The 18,494-nt window shown below is 39.2% G+C and overlaps 1 protein-coding gene across 1 annotated transcript in view; it reads left to right on the top strand.

The window, feature by feature from the left end:
- Nucleotides 1–18,494, top strand: part of LOC139141628 (polycystin-1-like protein 2) — a 39,295-nt gene that overhangs the window by 2,768 nt on the left and 18,033 nt on the right. The window contains exons 3-12 of the mRNA XM_070711220.1: nucleotides 498–701; nucleotides 3,175–3,381; nucleotides 3,947–6,335; nucleotides 8,514–8,698; nucleotides 9,375–9,551; nucleotides 10,137–10,438; nucleotides 10,873–11,004; nucleotides 12,186–12,230; nucleotides 13,291–13,422; nucleotides 13,957–14,056. Of these exons, the coding sequence (XP_070567321.1) occupies nucleotides 498–701; nucleotides 3,175–3,381; nucleotides 3,947–6,335; nucleotides 8,514–8,698; nucleotides 9,375–9,551; nucleotides 10,137–10,438; nucleotides 10,873–11,004; nucleotides 12,186–12,230; nucleotides 13,291–13,422; nucleotides 13,957–14,056 (3,873 nt within the window). The remainder of the gene's footprint in view (nucleotides 1–497; nucleotides 702–3,174; nucleotides 3,382–3,946; nucleotides 6,336–8,513; nucleotides 8,699–9,374; nucleotides 9,552–10,136; nucleotides 10,439–10,872; nucleotides 11,005–12,185; nucleotides 12,231–13,290; nucleotides 13,423–13,956; nucleotides 14,057–18,494) is intronic.

Genomic DNA, 18,494 nt, shown 5'->3' with positions numbered 1-18,494 from the left:
GTTTTATAAGCCAGGGATAGAAGTACATTATACAAGTTGAACAACATTATTGATAAGTGGGTGCTGTACTCAAGTAATGCGAAATCTCTGCTTTTTGCAGGACATTTAAATTACTTGACGAACTTGTTCATGCAGTCACGAATTAAATGTTTCTTTGTTACATGGGTAGACATCAAAGAGCATCTGAAAAAGGGAAAAATAAATCTAAATATCAAGATGTTCATCAGACTTTACTCAAAAATGTATCTTTTCAAGCAGATCATTAGTAGCCATAGCTGCTATACAATTTTTCATCCCAGAAAACAAAGTAAAGGGGAACGAATTTGAATTATATTTCGCAGATGGTTCAAATGCTAGACCTTAGAGGCTTAGGTTTGTCTTTTGAAATATCTTACGCCCTTTTACGTATTCACAAAAAGACATAAAAGTGATAAAAAAATGAACAAAAGTTAGAGGATCAAGTTAACTGTCTACAGCAAATTATTATCTATTTGCAGACCGAGAGAATATCGCCTGGAACAAGATGTGCGTCATACGTTCAGAGCAGGCACATGTGCTCTCTTGGCTCAATTCAACGGAAAATGCAGTGGATGGTGTTCCAGAGACATACGTTTCCTTTAACGTGCAATATGAAGAGGCGTATCTTCAAGTCCATTTTGGAAGAATACGTTCCGTTTCTCATGTTGTCATCTATACAGTCGGTAAGTCCAAATTTTGCGTAATTCTCGCACAGTGTGGCCAAACGATCTCTAAATACAGTTTCCGTTCGCCATTTTTTTAATACTTTGTCTCCTATCAAACTATTGTGCTAATAAACATCATCTATTCGAAGCTTGCAAGTCTTTCACAATAAGATTTACACATTATCTTTTTCGCAAAATTTTAGTTCTGTAGTCTTTGTCCGAAAACACCGTCAAACTAACTCCATTTGAAGAGAAAATTAGTGAACAGCCTTGTCTGGCCGTAAACAATGCTGTACCGGCGACGGTCTTCTGGAGATTTCGCTAGTAAGTGCCTGACCACAGGCGCTTGTTGGCCGCTTCATCGATTTCGTCTGCTAGATCTATCGATTGCGTACCTGTTGCTCTGCTCTCTACCGAAACTAAAATTCAGTAAGGTATGAAAAAGAATACTCAAACTGCACATGATCGGATTTTTCAACTGGTCGCGCTCACATAAAACATTAAGGATTACACTGCCATACCGGTGACCCTGTGCAAGAGTGATGTAAACACGGTTGGAACTAATTTGGGATAATTGGCTTTTCATCTTTTTCAAATTTCTCAAAAGTGTTAGGTGTTAGCTGCATGTTCCAATATTACAAAATCCTCATAAAACAGCGTGTAATGTAAAAAGAAAAGCAGATGAGATTACATTTGTAGATTAAATCGGCATTACTTCACCATCCAATTATTCAAAATTAGTTCCAAACGTGTTTGTTACTGATGTTTTGGTCAAAATTCAGTTTTTGATATATTTTTGTTCGCGAATGTGAAATGCCGTGTATCTTTGGAAAAATTTTGAGCAAAAAAGCCAATACAACTGATATTGCAATAGGGTTGTTACTTGAGTTACGACTTTTTTGCACGAGAAAGTCAGTGCACTAACTCAATAGATACGTCTGCTTTGCGCGGGCAAAATGCAAATACATCAAAATGCATAAAACTCTTAAGATGATGATGATGCTATTCAGGAATGTTTCATTCAAAACAGAAAATCGCATAAAGGACGTAACTTACGACGAGTTACGTCCTTTTTGCTCAAAATGCTAGTGTAAGATGTGTAACATTCATTAATGATATTTTACATTGTCTATGTCATTACCCTTTACCCGTAAAGCCATTAACTACAAACTAATCGAGGTTCAGAATTAGGCTTTTAAAATCTTTATCCCCAACTCAATTTGTTGAAAAACTGAGCTACGTCCCTCTTGCACTGAGTCATATACCTTATTGGATCACAAATTTAATCATTTTCTCGAAATTCTGGATGACGACTTGCATCGTCTTGGAGAAATCGACAGCGTGTGGCTGACGCATATTTTGCATAGCAATAACATAGGGGACAGCTTTTTAGCGCAAGGAGTTTGTTTAAAGCCAGGATTTGATGGACAACCGTTTCTATGTTATATATTGTTATACAGTTTGATATTTGTGATTAACTCATATTCAGAAATGCATGAATAATTTCCTTCAAAAGTGTCTCAGGGACAATGTACTGTAATATGTTGATGTAGTTTGATTTGTTTCATGGCAAAGTCCAATATGGTAGCCAGGCGGTCATTTCATCCAAAATTTTTCATATCCTAACGCTATTACTGAGACCTGCCTGAGCAAAGTTTTCCAAACTTTGAAAAAGAAGATATGCTACAATGTACATTTGCCAGTCACGTGGCTTGTAATTTAAGCCGATGAATATGGCCGCCGCACCATGCAGAGATTTTTTCCAAATTTTCATTTCTGGCACTGATTATAAAACGTGCCTGAAACAATATTGTTTAAACAAAGTACGAGGTCAATGTGCTTTAACACACACATGCTTATCCATCTCTCTCACAATACGTTCTAATATGGCTGCCAGACGGCTATCCGTGCAAGGGCCGTAATGTATACGTTGAATTTATTAATTGCCTGCGCAACTATTCAAATATCTTCAATGAAGAATGTCATTAATTTTACTTTATAATCACCCTACTTCAGAAATACGATGTAGTGTCGCAAGAACCGATGTCTAATTTGAGTTTAAATAAACGAGTGTCTTGGTAGTCACCGGATAAAAGTCTCAATATAGCCAAAAGATTTGCTTAAAACCGGCTGATTTGCTGTTTCAATAAAAACTTAGCTGTATAAATTCACTGTAGAGAATTCGTGGCAGTAACCGATGAAAGCCAATTACAAGACCAAAGGTACAAAGATTTATTTTATCATGTTCACAAGGCCATTGCAGGGAACCGCGGATTTTGCTAATATTGTTCTGGTTTGGCGAGTAAAGCCGATCTCTTTTAGCCAGCTAACTTGCGAACACATACCTTATGTCGAACCATAGAATTCCCCTGCTGGGTATGGTAGAACAAATTGTCGACATATATGAGCAGGAGATAATCGCTTTTGACGCAAATTATTGTGTTGGCATTAGTTACACCACTGAAAATTAGATTAACCGCTTGTTTAACAGATTTACCTCAGTCTGTGGTGGTATTGATTGGTCTTGACATGTCCCTGGACAACGCTTCACAGTGCGGTAACAGCATGGATGTGCAGGCATACAGCGTTCACATCATGCTTTGCGATAATGCCCTGCTTGGACAGTATGTCTTTGTGCAGCAAAGCGACCATGGTACCTCGTCAGAATTGAGACTAGGTGAAGTTCAGGCATACTATGGTGAGTACAGTCACGGTCAGTGACCGTGCGTATGCATAAATGCATACGTCAGACATACAAGAAAAGAAAAATCTGACGTAATATTTTACAGATTTTTCCCAGGTTGTGATACTCAGGGGAAACAAAATAAATACCTTTTACTCTATCGGCAGTAGTTTTAGACTGCTCAGCAAATTTGCGAAACTTCAAATTCCTGATTAAAAACGAATTGTCGACATGTCCATAATAACACCGAGATCGATAACGTGCGAACCCGAGTCACGTGGTCTGCTAACATATGTATAATGTTACCGATGATAATGAACTTCAGATATTTCAATTTGTAAACACGTCTTGTGACTTCCCCATGTTGGTACAACCGCTACTATTTGCTGCCGTATAGTAGGAAACTCCCTCACCATTTATGTCAGAAAAACTTTCTTCTCAGCAACAGGAGATACCAACAAAATATAGCAAATACTGCAACACATGTAACACTTTGAGCGAGTCTTTTCACGAAGAATGTCAAACAAAAATCAAAATAACTCTGTGTTTGATAGCTTTCTATGCATGTCTTTTTCCTCAGATCCATCATATATCGGTTGCTATGAAGACGACAACACCGGTCATTTTGCACTACGACAGGTGTCTACAATACAAGAATGCCGATATCAATGTGCAGAGGCTGAATTTCAATACACTGCGCTGACAAATGACTGGCGTTGTCTGTGCAGACAACAGTATGACGGCCTCGACGTACGACATAGCTGTCGAATTTTTCTTCAGGATCTTACGGGTGCTGATGCACACAGAACGGCGAATAATGCCAACGATTCTTACGAACAACCTACCAACCACAGCAAGGAGATCAGTATCTTTGAATCTGCCATTTTCATAAAACTGTCAAGTATCACTGAATTGAAAATTGATGTTGATTGTCGCAAAAACATATCCAGAGATTTCTTCAACCAGTACGATGGGATATTCATGACGAACGAACTAGTTTCTTGCGATATAGCATTAGATGAAAAGTACGACGGTATCACGTTCGACGTTTGCTACAATTCGAGCGCATCTGACGATGTGTCTTGTGACATTATGGGTATAAGATACACAGTGTATGCAATATTTAAGTCGACGGACACATATCAGATAAGTGTGCGTGTTTCGAAACTGTACTACAGAGCTTCTGTTACACTAACCATTGCAATAATCGACAAACACGAGCCACTTATTGCCTTCAATAGCGTGGAACACGGTGATATATCAAGACGAATAAGCACTGACCACGCTGGTGAGTGTTCAACCCGAGATCAGAGAGCCATTGTGGGCAACGAAACGCTCATCAGGAGTTTCTTTCCGGACAACACACCTGCAGATTGTACGATATTCTTCGGGGATAACGAAACGGACACTGTTCAAGTTAGCCAAGTGCAGGACCTGTTTTTCCGACATGTTTACACCAATCCAGGTATTTATGAAGTAACCATTGAATGTTGCAACGAATTAGGGTGCATGTGGCAACCTTTTACGCGGTGTGTGACAATAGAATTGTCAGACTTTTCTATTGAACCTTACAGCGTTGTGTACGGCACGCCGTCAGCATTCAGGTGGGAGATCCAAGGTTTAGTCAGACCGCAGTTCGTACTTCTAGTGAGTGGTTCAATGACCTCAAACAACCATCACCTGGGAAAGAGTAGTTACATCAGACAACCGGTTTTTCTGAGCCAAGATGATCCAAGTCGACGTGAGATCGTTCTGGACTATGGAAAGGGAGAGTACTCTTCGGAATTTATGTATCAATGTCAAGGTTATGGTGTCATGTACTTGCTACTCTTCAACTCACCACAGGACGTTTACAAGATAGCGACTCACTTCAGCGTTGCCTTCGATGTACCAGATGTGCAACTTGACGTGCATGTGGAATTTGAAAGAACAGATTTTAGGAGTCTGTCACCACCAGACAACGTAGACGCCATTCAAGTTGAGACGAGAAGGACATTCGAAATCCTATTTGCCATCGCCAATGAAATAGACACCATTCTAGTACTCACATACGTAAACGAGAAAAGCCCCCACCCTGGAGAAGTTATCTTGTTTGATAATGATGAAGATAAAATTATTGAGGATGAAGAATCTTACAATTGGCACAAGAGAGAGTACAGTTACGAGGAAGCTGGAAAATTCAATCTTGGACTGAGAGCCGTAAATGAGGTCGGGTCTTCGTCGAAAAATTATACTTTTGATGTGTTTGAATTATGTAAGAGACCTATGGTTTGGGTCAGTGGTTATGGAAAGTCTCGCGACATGCCTCGGATTGAGTACGTAGACAGCGTAATGATTGTGACGGGTCTTGTGACATCCATATGTAGAGTCGACGAACTTAAAACACCTGCAGAGTTTTCATGGAATGTGGTGCGCCTTCTTGAAGGGGGCGGTCAAGAGAAAATTGAACTACCATCCGGAACCGGTAATTCTCGCATCTTCAAATTTCGCCCGACGACCAACGGACTTTACCGCATGGAATTTGTAGTTGACATCAGAAACGAGTGGATTGTTGAGCAAGGCAGGGATAGCATCTATGTCTTCGTGGAAAAAGATGAGCCAAGAGTTAAAATCACTGGTGGAGCAGTCAGGGCCCATCTTTTGCACGAAGACCTCGTCTTGACTGCGTCAATTTCAACAGACAACGACAATGACGGTAGCAATAAGACTCTGCAATGGAAGTGCCGCGTTCCTCATAAAGACTTCAGAGATCCAATTTCCGGACAGGCTTTCAACTTTGACCCATGCAACATCACTTCCGGTGATGTCGACATTTCTGTAGCAGGAAGAGATGTGTTCGTGAACAGCAGCGCCCTGCGTCTTGGAACTTTGATTTTCACGGCAGGATTTGTCACAGAGGAGGATAAAACGATTTATGACGAACAAGAAGTGCGTGTAATCGGAAATATTTCAATGGAGATAAGTGTCAGGTAAGGTGCAATTGCTATATTTTTCATTATTGTTAAAGTTATATATATGTCATGCGAATTCTTTTGAAAGGTGCCTTCATTTTTGAAAGAAACATAGGCATCTTCGGAAATTGTTTCTATTTTGGAAAAATCAAAACTCGACTGAAATGCGAAGAAAATCGTCCTGAGAACTAAGATACTTGGCACCTACACAAAGTTGTGGGCCTATAATGAATGCACGTCGCTTTCCCTTGGAAAACAATATCCAAAGTTTCAACATGGTCCCTTGCGTTGTAAACGACTGATTCGAACCGTTCGTTAGCTATCGGTTTGCTTCTTGTCAAAAATCTACAACTTGTAAATGTGGCTCGCTGTTTACTATTAGTGCTGCAGTGGTAAATTGCGATAGAAAAGGTGGCTTGAATACGTATGCAGAATAGACAAGAGTTCAAAAATTGTGGAAACGTCAATTTTAGTACTATAACATCGTTAAACGTGACAATAATCCTACACCATAAGATGACAGGACGGGTTGAAATTGTCGCATTGTAATAAAATGAACAAATTTTAAAGTTTAGCAACGTAGTTCAACTCATAGTCGAGAAAGCCACCATGCATGACCAAATGGACAAGAGCGATGTTTTCAAGTGTCTTACAATACTTCACTAACTGGTCATAATTATCCAAAAGCACTTTTACAGAAAGTAACATGCTTTAGTCACTAATACATTATATTCATAATATTGGGTTGACAAAATAAACATGTGTAGATTGCACACAGCAGAAAATCACTCGGGTTCCAGCCATGTACAGCCAAACGTTAATCACAAGCATTAACTGTTATTTTGACTACCATCAAACGTGGCCTTACAAGCTACACGTTATATTGTGATAAAGTTTATGACACAAGTGGATAAAGTGGATACTTTACAAGTACAGTTCCATCCGTACATTTGATTTCTCCACTTTGTACACTGCAACACCTCATGATAAACTTAAATCAAGAATATCAATGCTGGTGAAACAAGCCTTCTTTAACATGAATGGCAGTTGTAGGTATCAGCCATATATTGTCATCACACACAACATTGGATATTTTTGTAACAATACTGATGCCAAAAAAGAACACAAATACACTGATGAGGAAGTTATTAAGATGTTTCATTTCCTCATGGACAACATATTCATCGAATTTGCTGGCATCATATTTAGGCAAACTGAGCATTCTAATGAGAACTAACTGTGCAACACTTCTTGATGATTTTTTTTTATTTTTATGACGTCGAGTTTGTGCGATCCCTAAATGAATCTGACAGTAAAATAATTGCAACGTGTTTTAACAGCAAATGAGTTACAGATCATAGAAACAACAGAAAGTGTGGATATGGCTTCGTATCTTAATCTGTTTGTTAAAATAAGATTTAATTCTCTGCAAACAAAACTATATGACAAGTGGGATGATTTTGATTTTCAAATTATCAACCATTCATACTTGTTCAGCAATATTCCATCTGATCCAGTAAGTTTCGAAACGCATGCGCCATTTCGATTACAGTTAGAGAAGGTGCCCGTGTTGTCGACGACTGAGACGAGGAATTGAAGAGAAATTTCTTTTTATCGAAAAATTATGGATGATGTGTCTGACGAAACATACATTGACTGGCCGTATTCGCACGTTTGTTTTCCCTCTGTATTTAGAGCCGCCCCAGAACAGTATCAGTGTTCCGCTGTAGGCGCCGCCGCCCCTTGAAACATACTGTGTTCGGGCGACTCTTATTACAGGCTCAGGGGCATCAAACGTATGCTGTTACCCTTATACAATTAAATTTGAGTATAATAGTGTGTTAAGACATGCTGAAAATGAAGCCAGCATTTTTCAAACTAAATGAATATGAAAGTAGATAGTGTCAGCCTTGTAATTTAAATGGTGATTAGAAAGTAAGAACTGTGCACAACACAATTTCCTTAATTTGAAAAAGTATAATTAAAAATACTCATCTCAACGGAACGCTTAAAAATAAAACTGAATGATACAATGTTTGCTGGTGTGATGTATTTGATGCAGTCGTTGGCTGGTATATACTCTGTTATGATCAAAATGCACTGAAACCAGCCCTTCCCCTTCGATTGGGCATTTCCAGACACACAAACATAGACTCACAGATCGTAAGAGAGTTCAATCCCTCTTTACTTCTTCAGATGTGTGATCAATTGTGGTAGATTTGTTGGCTCCTCGTTCACTTCCACTTTCCAAGGTGTTTGTGAGAATGGTTTCTGTCTTGACAATGAAGAGGATCTAACATTTGATTGGCTGTTACACCAGTACAGCAAAGATCACATGGAATACATAATAGTTGATAACTTCGACAAATTTAAATTTACAGGTAAATTAAAACTTTTCCTTTGCCTTGATTGTGTAGTGTTATTCTTCGTTGACTGTTTTGTCATACACGTGTTTCCTCGTACTTTTTTGGTAACTAAACTGTTCAGTAAACAATCAGACTTGAGTGTATTTGATAGGGAAGTAAGTTTTTATGTTGTTAGCTCGGACATTTTACAGATCGACCCTATGCCTGTTATGTATAAATGACAAAGCATGGTAATTTTAGGACGGCAGGAGACCAATTTTTTCTTGGGGTCACAGGCATATTGACGTATTTTTTAATGGAAGACTATCTGTGACTGATCTAAATCTGCCAGAAGTTAACACCTTAGCTCTTGGTTGTACTTACAGTAAACTCTTCATATCATCTTTGCCCCTCATGTGTTTTCGAAATTGGTCCATATTCACCTTATGCGAAAATATTATTTGAACAAATAATTGAAAACTTTGAATTTCTTCCCGTCAAGACGGTTTTCTCGATGTTACATTTCATGGTTGATTTAATGCATTCAAATGTAGGTGCAGCACCTCGAGGTATATGACGTTACAACTGTCGTTTCGTTCTCTACAGTCCCACAACCTTTAAGTATATATCCGGGTATTTGTTTTGGTTTATTTTGTTTGTTTGTTTGTTTAATATGTAATCGTTTAATAGGTAATCGTGGTTTGTTTAATAGGTAATCGTGGTTCCACGCTGGTGATACAGGAAGGCTTCCTGAAAAAAGGATCGACCTATAAATTGACTGCGTCTGCTAGAAGCCCTTACCTGCTAGAAGAAACTGCTTTCGCAGGGTTATTATTCGAGACGGCAATGTCACCCCACGATGGTACTTGTGAAATCATACCAAGTGAAGGTACAGTGATATATTAAGTCGAGTGAAACAGAATGGAGTCAAGCTAGTTTCAAATGGTTCTATGACTATGAACCCAGGAGATGTATCACATTTGCTTGCTGTGGCGAACCAAAAAATGAATTCCATATGTACTCCATACAGAAGAGGCTAAAAATGTAAGGCTTTTATACCATGTGATAATTAATTTTAATTAGTTAAGTAAGTAAGTAAGTAAGTAAGTCAGTAAGTCAGTAAGTCAGTAAGTAAGTAACTAAGTTATTATTTAGTTTTTTGTTTGTTTGTTTGTTTGTTTATTATTTTAGAGTATGCATTCGTTTGTTCGTTTGTTTATCTATTCATAACACGATTGGAAATAATCTTGGATAATTGGATCTTTGTTTTTTTCAAATTTCTCAAAAGTGTTAGGTGTTCTATAGCTGAATGTTGCGCTATGGCAAATTACTCACAAAAACAAGTGTGTTACCTTTAAAAACGCACCGGAGGTTACATTTACAGATTATATTGACATTACTTCACCATCCCATTGTCCAAAATTAGTTCCAATCGTATTTCTTTTTTTTTTCTTTCACTGTTTTGCTTAATTAGGCGTAGCATTCGAGACGAATTTCGTTGTACGCTGTGACTATTGGAAAAGTGGTGCCGACGAGAATGGGCAAAACAAGACCTCGGCCAATAGCGAGTCTACACTCTCTCCTGGTCTATTCTATCGTATGTGGCTGAGCAACGGTAGTGATATTCATGGAGGCGATATCTATTTTGCTACAGACCCACTAACTCCGGGAATGTTACTTCCAGAGGGTCCTCCAGAGACTGGGCACGTTTGGGAAGTGGTGGTTCGAGTGGAAAACAGGTTCAAGGAGTACAGCACTACATCGCTCTTCGTAAAGGTACCGTGCACCTGAAAGCAGCAATCTATTTACGTTGTCAAACGAAGGTTAAATAGGCAAATAGAAATAGACAAACATATAGAACAGAAATATTCAAAGGTAGTGTTTTGCAATGGTGTGAATTAGATTGAATACAGTTTTGTAACCCAGTCTCTCTGAGAGATGCATATCTTGCTTGTGTGAAAAAGTGTCAGGTTGATGGCATATAAAGATTGTATACGAGTTCAGGCTTTCAAATCATTCTTGGTTCATCACAGATCGATGGTAAAACCTTTACACAGTAAAGAAAACGTTCTCGGGTGAATTTCTTTATAAGATATATTAAGCACATTATTTTTCGCGGTCAGATATCACGTACCGAGCAGGCGTACGTTTGTTAGTATATATAGCAATACTCCACTAACAGTGATAAAGTCCCTTGCTTACTCTATTAGGTGTTACCGTCAAGCCAAGGAATATCACGGAGCCTTTCCCATGGTATGTCGCTTATCGATTCCTATATAAATCTGGACAACCCAACCCAAAGTAATCAAATGGTAATCACTATGGCAACAGCACTTAAACAGGTAAAATAACCGTTAGCTTTTATCTCTAGGGATTTACACGCTTGTACTCTTCAAACATTCATCGGATGCGTTTGCCAGGACGACGGTTGTTATTTTCAATATATCAATTATTTTGCATCCTACAAAAAAACTGAGTCTTGTTCTTTCTCATAAAATACACAGAAATACAAAGTAAACCTTTGCCAAATAACCCACTGTGCACAACCGGTAATGGATTCGAATAAATTCTCGTCCGCACCAAAACCGCGCGGTAAACAGTAACATTTGACATGAAACGAGCACAAACTACATTGTGAATACTTTTATTGCTGAACATGTTGCATTAAGGAGCTATTTTGACATTAGTTAAGGAGTAGATCTAAAAATGTACTTTGCAAATAAAACGACAACATTGGAGGACACATCCAACGTCATAGTTGAAGCTGTACAATAAGTGACGCGAAAGAAATCTTTTATGGACGAGTTTTTTCAGTATGACTGAAATTTTTCTAAACCTTAGACTCTGCAATAGATAAATACAATATCTCTCTTCGACAAATGATCACTGATGGCATCAGTGACATCGGGCCTATGTTAGTGACGACTACCTAGCTGACTTACAGATTGATATATGGCGGGTGCCACATGTTGGGCAGGATGCACTTACTATTTTCGAAACACCGGACATCACTTCCTGGTCTTCTGGCCAGAGGTCTATATATCTTTCTTTTATGAATATGACTTTGTTTGTGTACCGTCTATTTACTGTCTGTTCTGTGCTGTTTTGTGTCTATGTTTACAACTATTGTCTTACGAATTCTGACCTAATGTCATTGGATTATGGATTGGTATGATTGCGATTATTTTACTCTGCAATATAAACGATATGATGTGTCGCAAAGACGTTCTTGAAATGTCTCATAACCCAACCAACACACTGTTAGCAGTTAGCCAAATATAAATTTGACTAAATCTATAACTTACAACACGCTCCTGTTCTGAGGGACGTCCTCCGAGTTTTTTTTTATATTCAACCCTCTAAAACCTTTTCACCGAGTATAATTTTGAGCTCTAGAGGAAAATACGATTGAAAGTAGCAGGCGTTAATGTTTTTGGATCAGACAGTCTAAATTTGCCATCGTTTTCACTTGTATTGAAGATATTCTTATTCAAGCGTAATATAATTGTTATTTGAAATGCAGATAACGAACGACGACGAAGCTTCATCACCGACAAATGTTACCAAGGTAGGATAACACATAACAGTATTATACTCTTCGAAGTGAAATACTTAAACTTTGACTCAAAGTTTACTCAAGGAAACAATCAAACATTCTCCTGCAAAAACAAGAAATAAATTAGTTGTCACCTGAGAATATTTGTACCAGAGAAACAAACCACCATAAATGTATGAATTGCAAAATGGATGCAATCCCTTTGTCAACCTTATGGGTAAAAATAACATTTTCGGTTTTCACAAACATAAGCCTGTGAAAATTCCGTTTAGTCAATGAGCTTCAAAATGAGCTGCTCCACGTGTTAGACCCAAAAGCTATTATAGCAATTGAAGAGTCCTGATATCGGCCCCCGAGATTCTTTCTCACTTATAACCAATCCTTCTTGAGTCGGTCGCAAATGATCTCCCTGACCCCTGAATTCACTATCGATATAAAGGCTCTTTTGTTATGCTGAGTCATCTCTGGTTGTGATGATGTTTGCCTTTCTTCCAAGAATGTCCCAACTCGGAGTTGATTAGGGGGTCACCAAAGAAATAAGCGCATGCCTTCCAAGCCGATTTGTAAATGCCAGACAGAAAAGAAAAGGTGAAGAGAAATCAGTAGAAAGCAGTGAATTGTCAAAAGCGCCATAGAAAAGGGACAGTGCACATTAACATTGGCTCATTACTTTTAATAACCTTTCTAAGACCTTGCCAGGGACGATATTATAAAAAAGAATGAATTATACGTAAGATGTGTACTACTAGTAATTTACTACAACACTATTTATTTATTACTTATCGCGGTGATTGCGATAGCTCAGGGTTTTGCTTCCAAGATTTCCTGTCAAAGAACGCTGCCATAAACATATGGATAAATCCAATAATTCGATAATAATAGGTTTGAAACTTTTACATATATCGTCGTGACTTATAAGAATCTCAAAGTGGTTTATTTAAGCAATTTACTATTAAAAAGTTATTCTTTCTGAAATTACGCTGTCCTTAATACCTTACTCCTTGAGTTTGAGACAACCATAGGTCGTGCCGTGTTATTCCGCTAAACAGATTCTAAAATTTCTTTTTAACAGTTGCGGCTTCATATGGGTGAGGCTCTAGAGAAAGCGGCACTTCAGCTATACACTCCAGAGTATACATATCAGACAATGGCAGCGATCGACATGGCGACAAATGTACCCAGAGAAGTGGACGAAACAACTCAGGTATCCGATTTTTACGAAAAAGTGCTTTTCTGTCATCAGGTGCCGTATTTTAACGATTTTTCCGTGATTGAAATAAACACAATCGCAATTGAGTTAGTAACACTACATTTTGCATAATTGTCGTGTATTGTGTAATGTGAGTTCTAGAAATTCATGATGACTGCATAAAAGTTTAATGTTTGAGTTAAATATTGCTCTTTTCTCTGTCCTAATCTGTCATTCTTTGAATTATCATGCATCCTAAGCATCTTTGTTGAATGTTTATTGATTTTTCCAGCTTTGCCCTGTTGAACAAAATTTAATCGATTCAAAACCTACCTTATTCAAACGAGAACTTTCCATAATTTAAGTATACATTGAAATAAACCATACATGACACCTATTCTAGGAATCTAGTCCAAACAGGGAGTCATGACCGTCATATTTTATACCTTCATTATTCACGTTGCTTGTTTATTTTTCAAGTATGTTAAGAAAATTAAAAGGGCTTAGTCTAAACATGTACTTGCATTGTCTTGAAATCTTTCTCTTCAGGGTGTCATGATAACTGCAATGTCTTTAACAACTGACGAGATTTATAGGATGGCGGAAAATCCGGACTTGCCACAATCTGATGTTTTGCAAACCTCGACAGGTACGCAGAATGAAAGTTTTCCCCCAAGAAACATATTTCTGCTTCATACTCCTACTTACCTGTCACTGTAACCTTTGGGTTTACACAGAATCCAAAGCCCAATGGAGGAGGGTACGTCAAAAAAAAATTCCCCAACCTAGGTAGAGCCACACCTCAAGTAACCTAACACCTAAAACATTCTTGAGGTAAAAGTTAATATAGGTATTTGGAGAAGCCCAAATACCAGCTTTACAAATGTCATCAACTGACACACCTTTAAACAAAGCCCACGAGGCAGCCATAGCTCGCGTATCATGTGCTCTGATAGAATGCACAATTCTACAATGGCCATCGGAAGAATCATCTAGGCAAGTTGGATTGCATCCCTTTGCCATCTAGAAATACTGCTCTTGGACGCTGGTCCATATTGACCTGGGGAAATCTTAATGAACAACTGTTCTGTATTACCATGAAGCTTTGCGGTCATCTTAATGTAGTAACGAAGAGCCCTACAAGGACAAACAAGTTTATCCTGTGGATGATTTGACATATTTTCAAGAATCGGAATGTATATATCTGTACCAACACGAGATACAGTTTCATTCTTGGACAGAAAACCTGCCCTAGGCAACAATCTAACATCTGTAGGCTCCCAACTGAGATAAGTACTGTTGATAGACAAAGCATGAATCTCACTACGTCTACGCCCAGATGCCACAGCTATGAGAAAAAACAGTCTTCATAGTTAAATACTTTAAACAAGATTCACTAATAGGCTCGTAAGGAGCTGGTGTTAATGAATCTAACACTAATGGAAGACTCCAAGAAGGCAAAAGTCTCCTCTGAGGAGGACGCTTAACAATAGACCCTTTAATCACACTATACAAAAGAGGATGCTGACCTACATAATGTTCACCATAACTCAACGCTGAACGATATGTTGAAATAGTTAAGAGTTTTAGACCTCTAGCCTCAAAAGGTCACTCACAGAACTTAGAGGTGGATGCATGGGATCGACATAATGTTCTTTGCACCAATCCACTGAATATTCTTAACCTGTAACTATATTATTTAATGGTTGGTGATCGACGAGAGTTCGCTGCATATTCTGCAGCTCTCGCTAAAAATCCCTCTCAGCAAAAACGTCTCTTTACAGTTTCCAAGCAGTCAACTGGAGGACAGATGGATCTGGGTGAAGAATGTCAGGCGTCTCTGGTATCTTTATTGGAATTTCTAGTAGCAACTCCAGCAATCAAGGAAACCACGGTTGTCCTGGCCAATTCGGCGCTATCAGAATAACAACACACTCCTCGTGTCTCATCTTGCTTAGAACTCTTGGACTCAGAGACACTGGAGGAAACGCGTATGCAAACATATTTGTCCAGGGAATTGAAAAGGCATCCACTGCCTCTGCTCTCTGGTCTAGAACCGGAGAAGAAACACCTTTTCACGGTTGCAAACAGGTCTATATGAGGCCCGTTGAACACCTTGAAAAGGGACTCTACCGCCTGATGTTTTAACATCCACGCTGATGGGAAAGGTCGTCTTCTGGACAGAGCATCTGCTATCAGATTGCACCTGCCTTGTATGTGAGCTCCCTGATCCTGATATTTCTTATAATGCACCAGTTCATTAGATGCCAAGTGAGGATGCAGAGAGACGGGGAGCATGTTCCCCTTGCCTGTTCAAATATGATACTACGGTTGAATTGTCTTACCTTACAATCACCAATCTCCCTAACATATGAGGGACGAAGACCTTTAAACTTTCCCAGACTGCCTGAAGCTCGAGAAAGTTAATGTGCTCCTGTCTCTGGGCTACTGACCAGACTCCTGAAATAGACAAATCTTCCATATGAGCTCCCCAACCTTGTATTGAAGTACCGTGGTTATTGTAACCTCTGGGAGCTCCAGGGACAATAGAACTCCCTTGAAAAAATGACTCTGTTGGTCCACCAATGAAGATGCTGTATTAACAGGGCGTTTACCATTATAGGATGACTGAGAGGATTCCGATGTGGTCTCCATTCAGACAGAACGAAAATTTGAACTGGTCTCATGTTCAACCTTGCCAAAGGAATGAGCTGAATGGAGGCAAAGAAAATACCGAGCTGTCTGAAAACTGCCAGGCAAAAGATGACTTACCATTTTGCAAATAGCTTGAAAACGCTCTGGAATGGGAGTAGCAATCCCTTCCTCCAAATCTATATTTGCCCCTTTATGATAAATACTCTGACTTGGGCAAAGCTGCGACTTCTTTTCATTTGGTAGCCAACCTATACTGACAGCTGTCCTTAAAATACGTGCTGTATCCCGCTGCAATAACCTGATCTGCGTCTGCCTGGCTAGCCAATCGTCCAGGTACATGTGGTCATAAATTTGTTGCTTTCGAAGAAAAGCACCCACACCTACTGTGACCTTGGTAAACACACGGGGTGCTGACAACAGACCGAAAGGTAGTGTCCGAAACTGGAACACCCTGCCCTGCACTGCAAACCTGAGAAAATATCTGCAGTCTGGGTGAATAAGAATATGTTGATAAGCGTCTGTTAGATCGATTGAAACTGCATAATTCCCTTTTGAGTGATCTGATAAAACTGAACGTAGGGTTTTCATCTTGAAGAGTTTCTTTTTGAGAAAATGGTTTAACGGGCGGAGATTTAAAATTGGTCTCCAACCCCTGATATCTTTGGAATTAGAAACATTGAGCTGTAAAATCATTTTGATCTGTCCGTGACAGGCTCTCTTGCCCTCTTTGAGACCAATGATTCTATTTCCTGAAACATTGCATTTCTCTTACCTAAATCCATCGGAAGAGGAAAATTTATTACCTTGCTTGTAAGTGGGGGAACTTGAAGAAATTCCAAGCGATAAACACCCCTAAAAGCCATGGGTCGTCGGTTATCTTGGTTCATTGCAGACTGAAAAGAGACATTCTTCCCGCTACTGGCACCTCTGGAAAAGGAATTTGAAAATTTAATTGTGCTAGATTTACTCACTGAGCCCTTGGGAAACCGTCATTGTTTAAAGGAACGGTCTCCAGGCTAATCCAGAAAGGGCGGCACTGGTGGTCTAAAGCTCTTCTTATCTCTTTTACCCTTAAAGTAATTACTAGGTGTAGCAGAAACATAACTCTTTGCGGAAAGTCTGTAAAGTTTAGCAGGCCAATGAAGCTAATGAAGTAATGAAGCAGGTCGCTGAATTCTCTGACGTGGTCTAGAAAGGGAGACTATTTCCCTAATATCTCTAGCTGCTTCAGCTTCCTGATGACAAATGTCTGAGACTACTCCATGGAAAAGTTTATCACCATGAATAGGAAACTTAGTCAAACGATTTCGAGTTGATTTTGTAGGAAAATCCATCCGATCAAGGAATAATTCCCTTCTGGCAGAAACTGACAAAGCAATGGCACACAAAATTTTATCTGCCGAAGAAGTTATAGGAAACTGCAAAAATTCCAAATCTAATTAGACATCTGGTCATCAGGAATATTAGAACCTGGCGAAATTGCCGTATGTTCAAAAGCGGCTGCCAACTAGGAATCATCTCAGTAAAACTCTGAGAGCTTTATCTACCATAAGATGTCCAAGATCAGCCTTATGGGTAAAACTTCTCAAATCCTTAGCTGAAAAATGTTTCTTATCAGCTGCCAATTTAGTGTGGACAAAACTTTCTAAACTTGGCGCTCTGGCAAACTCCTCAAAATCTTTTTCAATGAACCTGAAATTCTTGTCTACATATTTTGTGTACTTGGCTCTGGGCAAACTCTTCTCAAAAGCTGTCCATCTTGTGCAATTAGTCCCTCAATGGGCAAACGAGGCGCACCTGAAACTGTACTATCTCCACACAGTAAAAAAGACTGGCGTTGACTCTGATTGCTATCGTCTTTTGTAAAGCCAAGCACATTGCCAATAATGTTAATAATGTCATGCCATTTCCCAGAAAAAGCTTCTGACATGTCAGCATCAGAAGTAGAAATTTCTGAATGAGTATCAGAGTGAGCAATGTCACTTCACACATAATCCTGTGACCTAGACATAGAATGACTGTCTGCATCTTTGCTCTCATCAAGATCACTCGGAGCAAACAAAGAAACAGAATCAGGATCTCTATACTTGTAGGACGGCTGTGGAACAACTCCCGACACAGCTGCCGTCTCCTGATTACTTATCATCTCTATAGGGTCCACATGTAAATTCCTATTCAGACTGTGCTTTTGGTGTTGGGGCTCCACATGATTGCCCTCTGTTACACCAGCACTCTGAAATTGAGCAAAAAAAAACCAAGCCAACAACGAGAAAAACCTTCTCCGAAAATCGCTCGTGTCGAGAATACCCTCAATATCGTCCTTGGAAACTTACGATACGAGGGCAAACTAACTGCTGCACTACTAGCCGACTTCCTGGACTTGTCCTTCTGAGACTTACCTTTTGAAGTTTGTTTACCCTGCAGCAACTCAG

The sequence above is a fragment of the Ptychodera flava genome, chromosome 10 (assembly GCF_041260155.1).
Source record: "Ptychodera flava strain L36383 chromosome 10, AS_Pfla_20210202, whole genome shotgun sequence".
Lineage (NCBI taxonomy): Eukaryota > Metazoa > Hemichordata > Enteropneusta > Ptychoderidae > Ptychodera > Ptychodera flava.
Note: the sequence above shows the minus strand (reverse complement) of the source record. Positions and strands in the feature narration are given on the sequence as shown.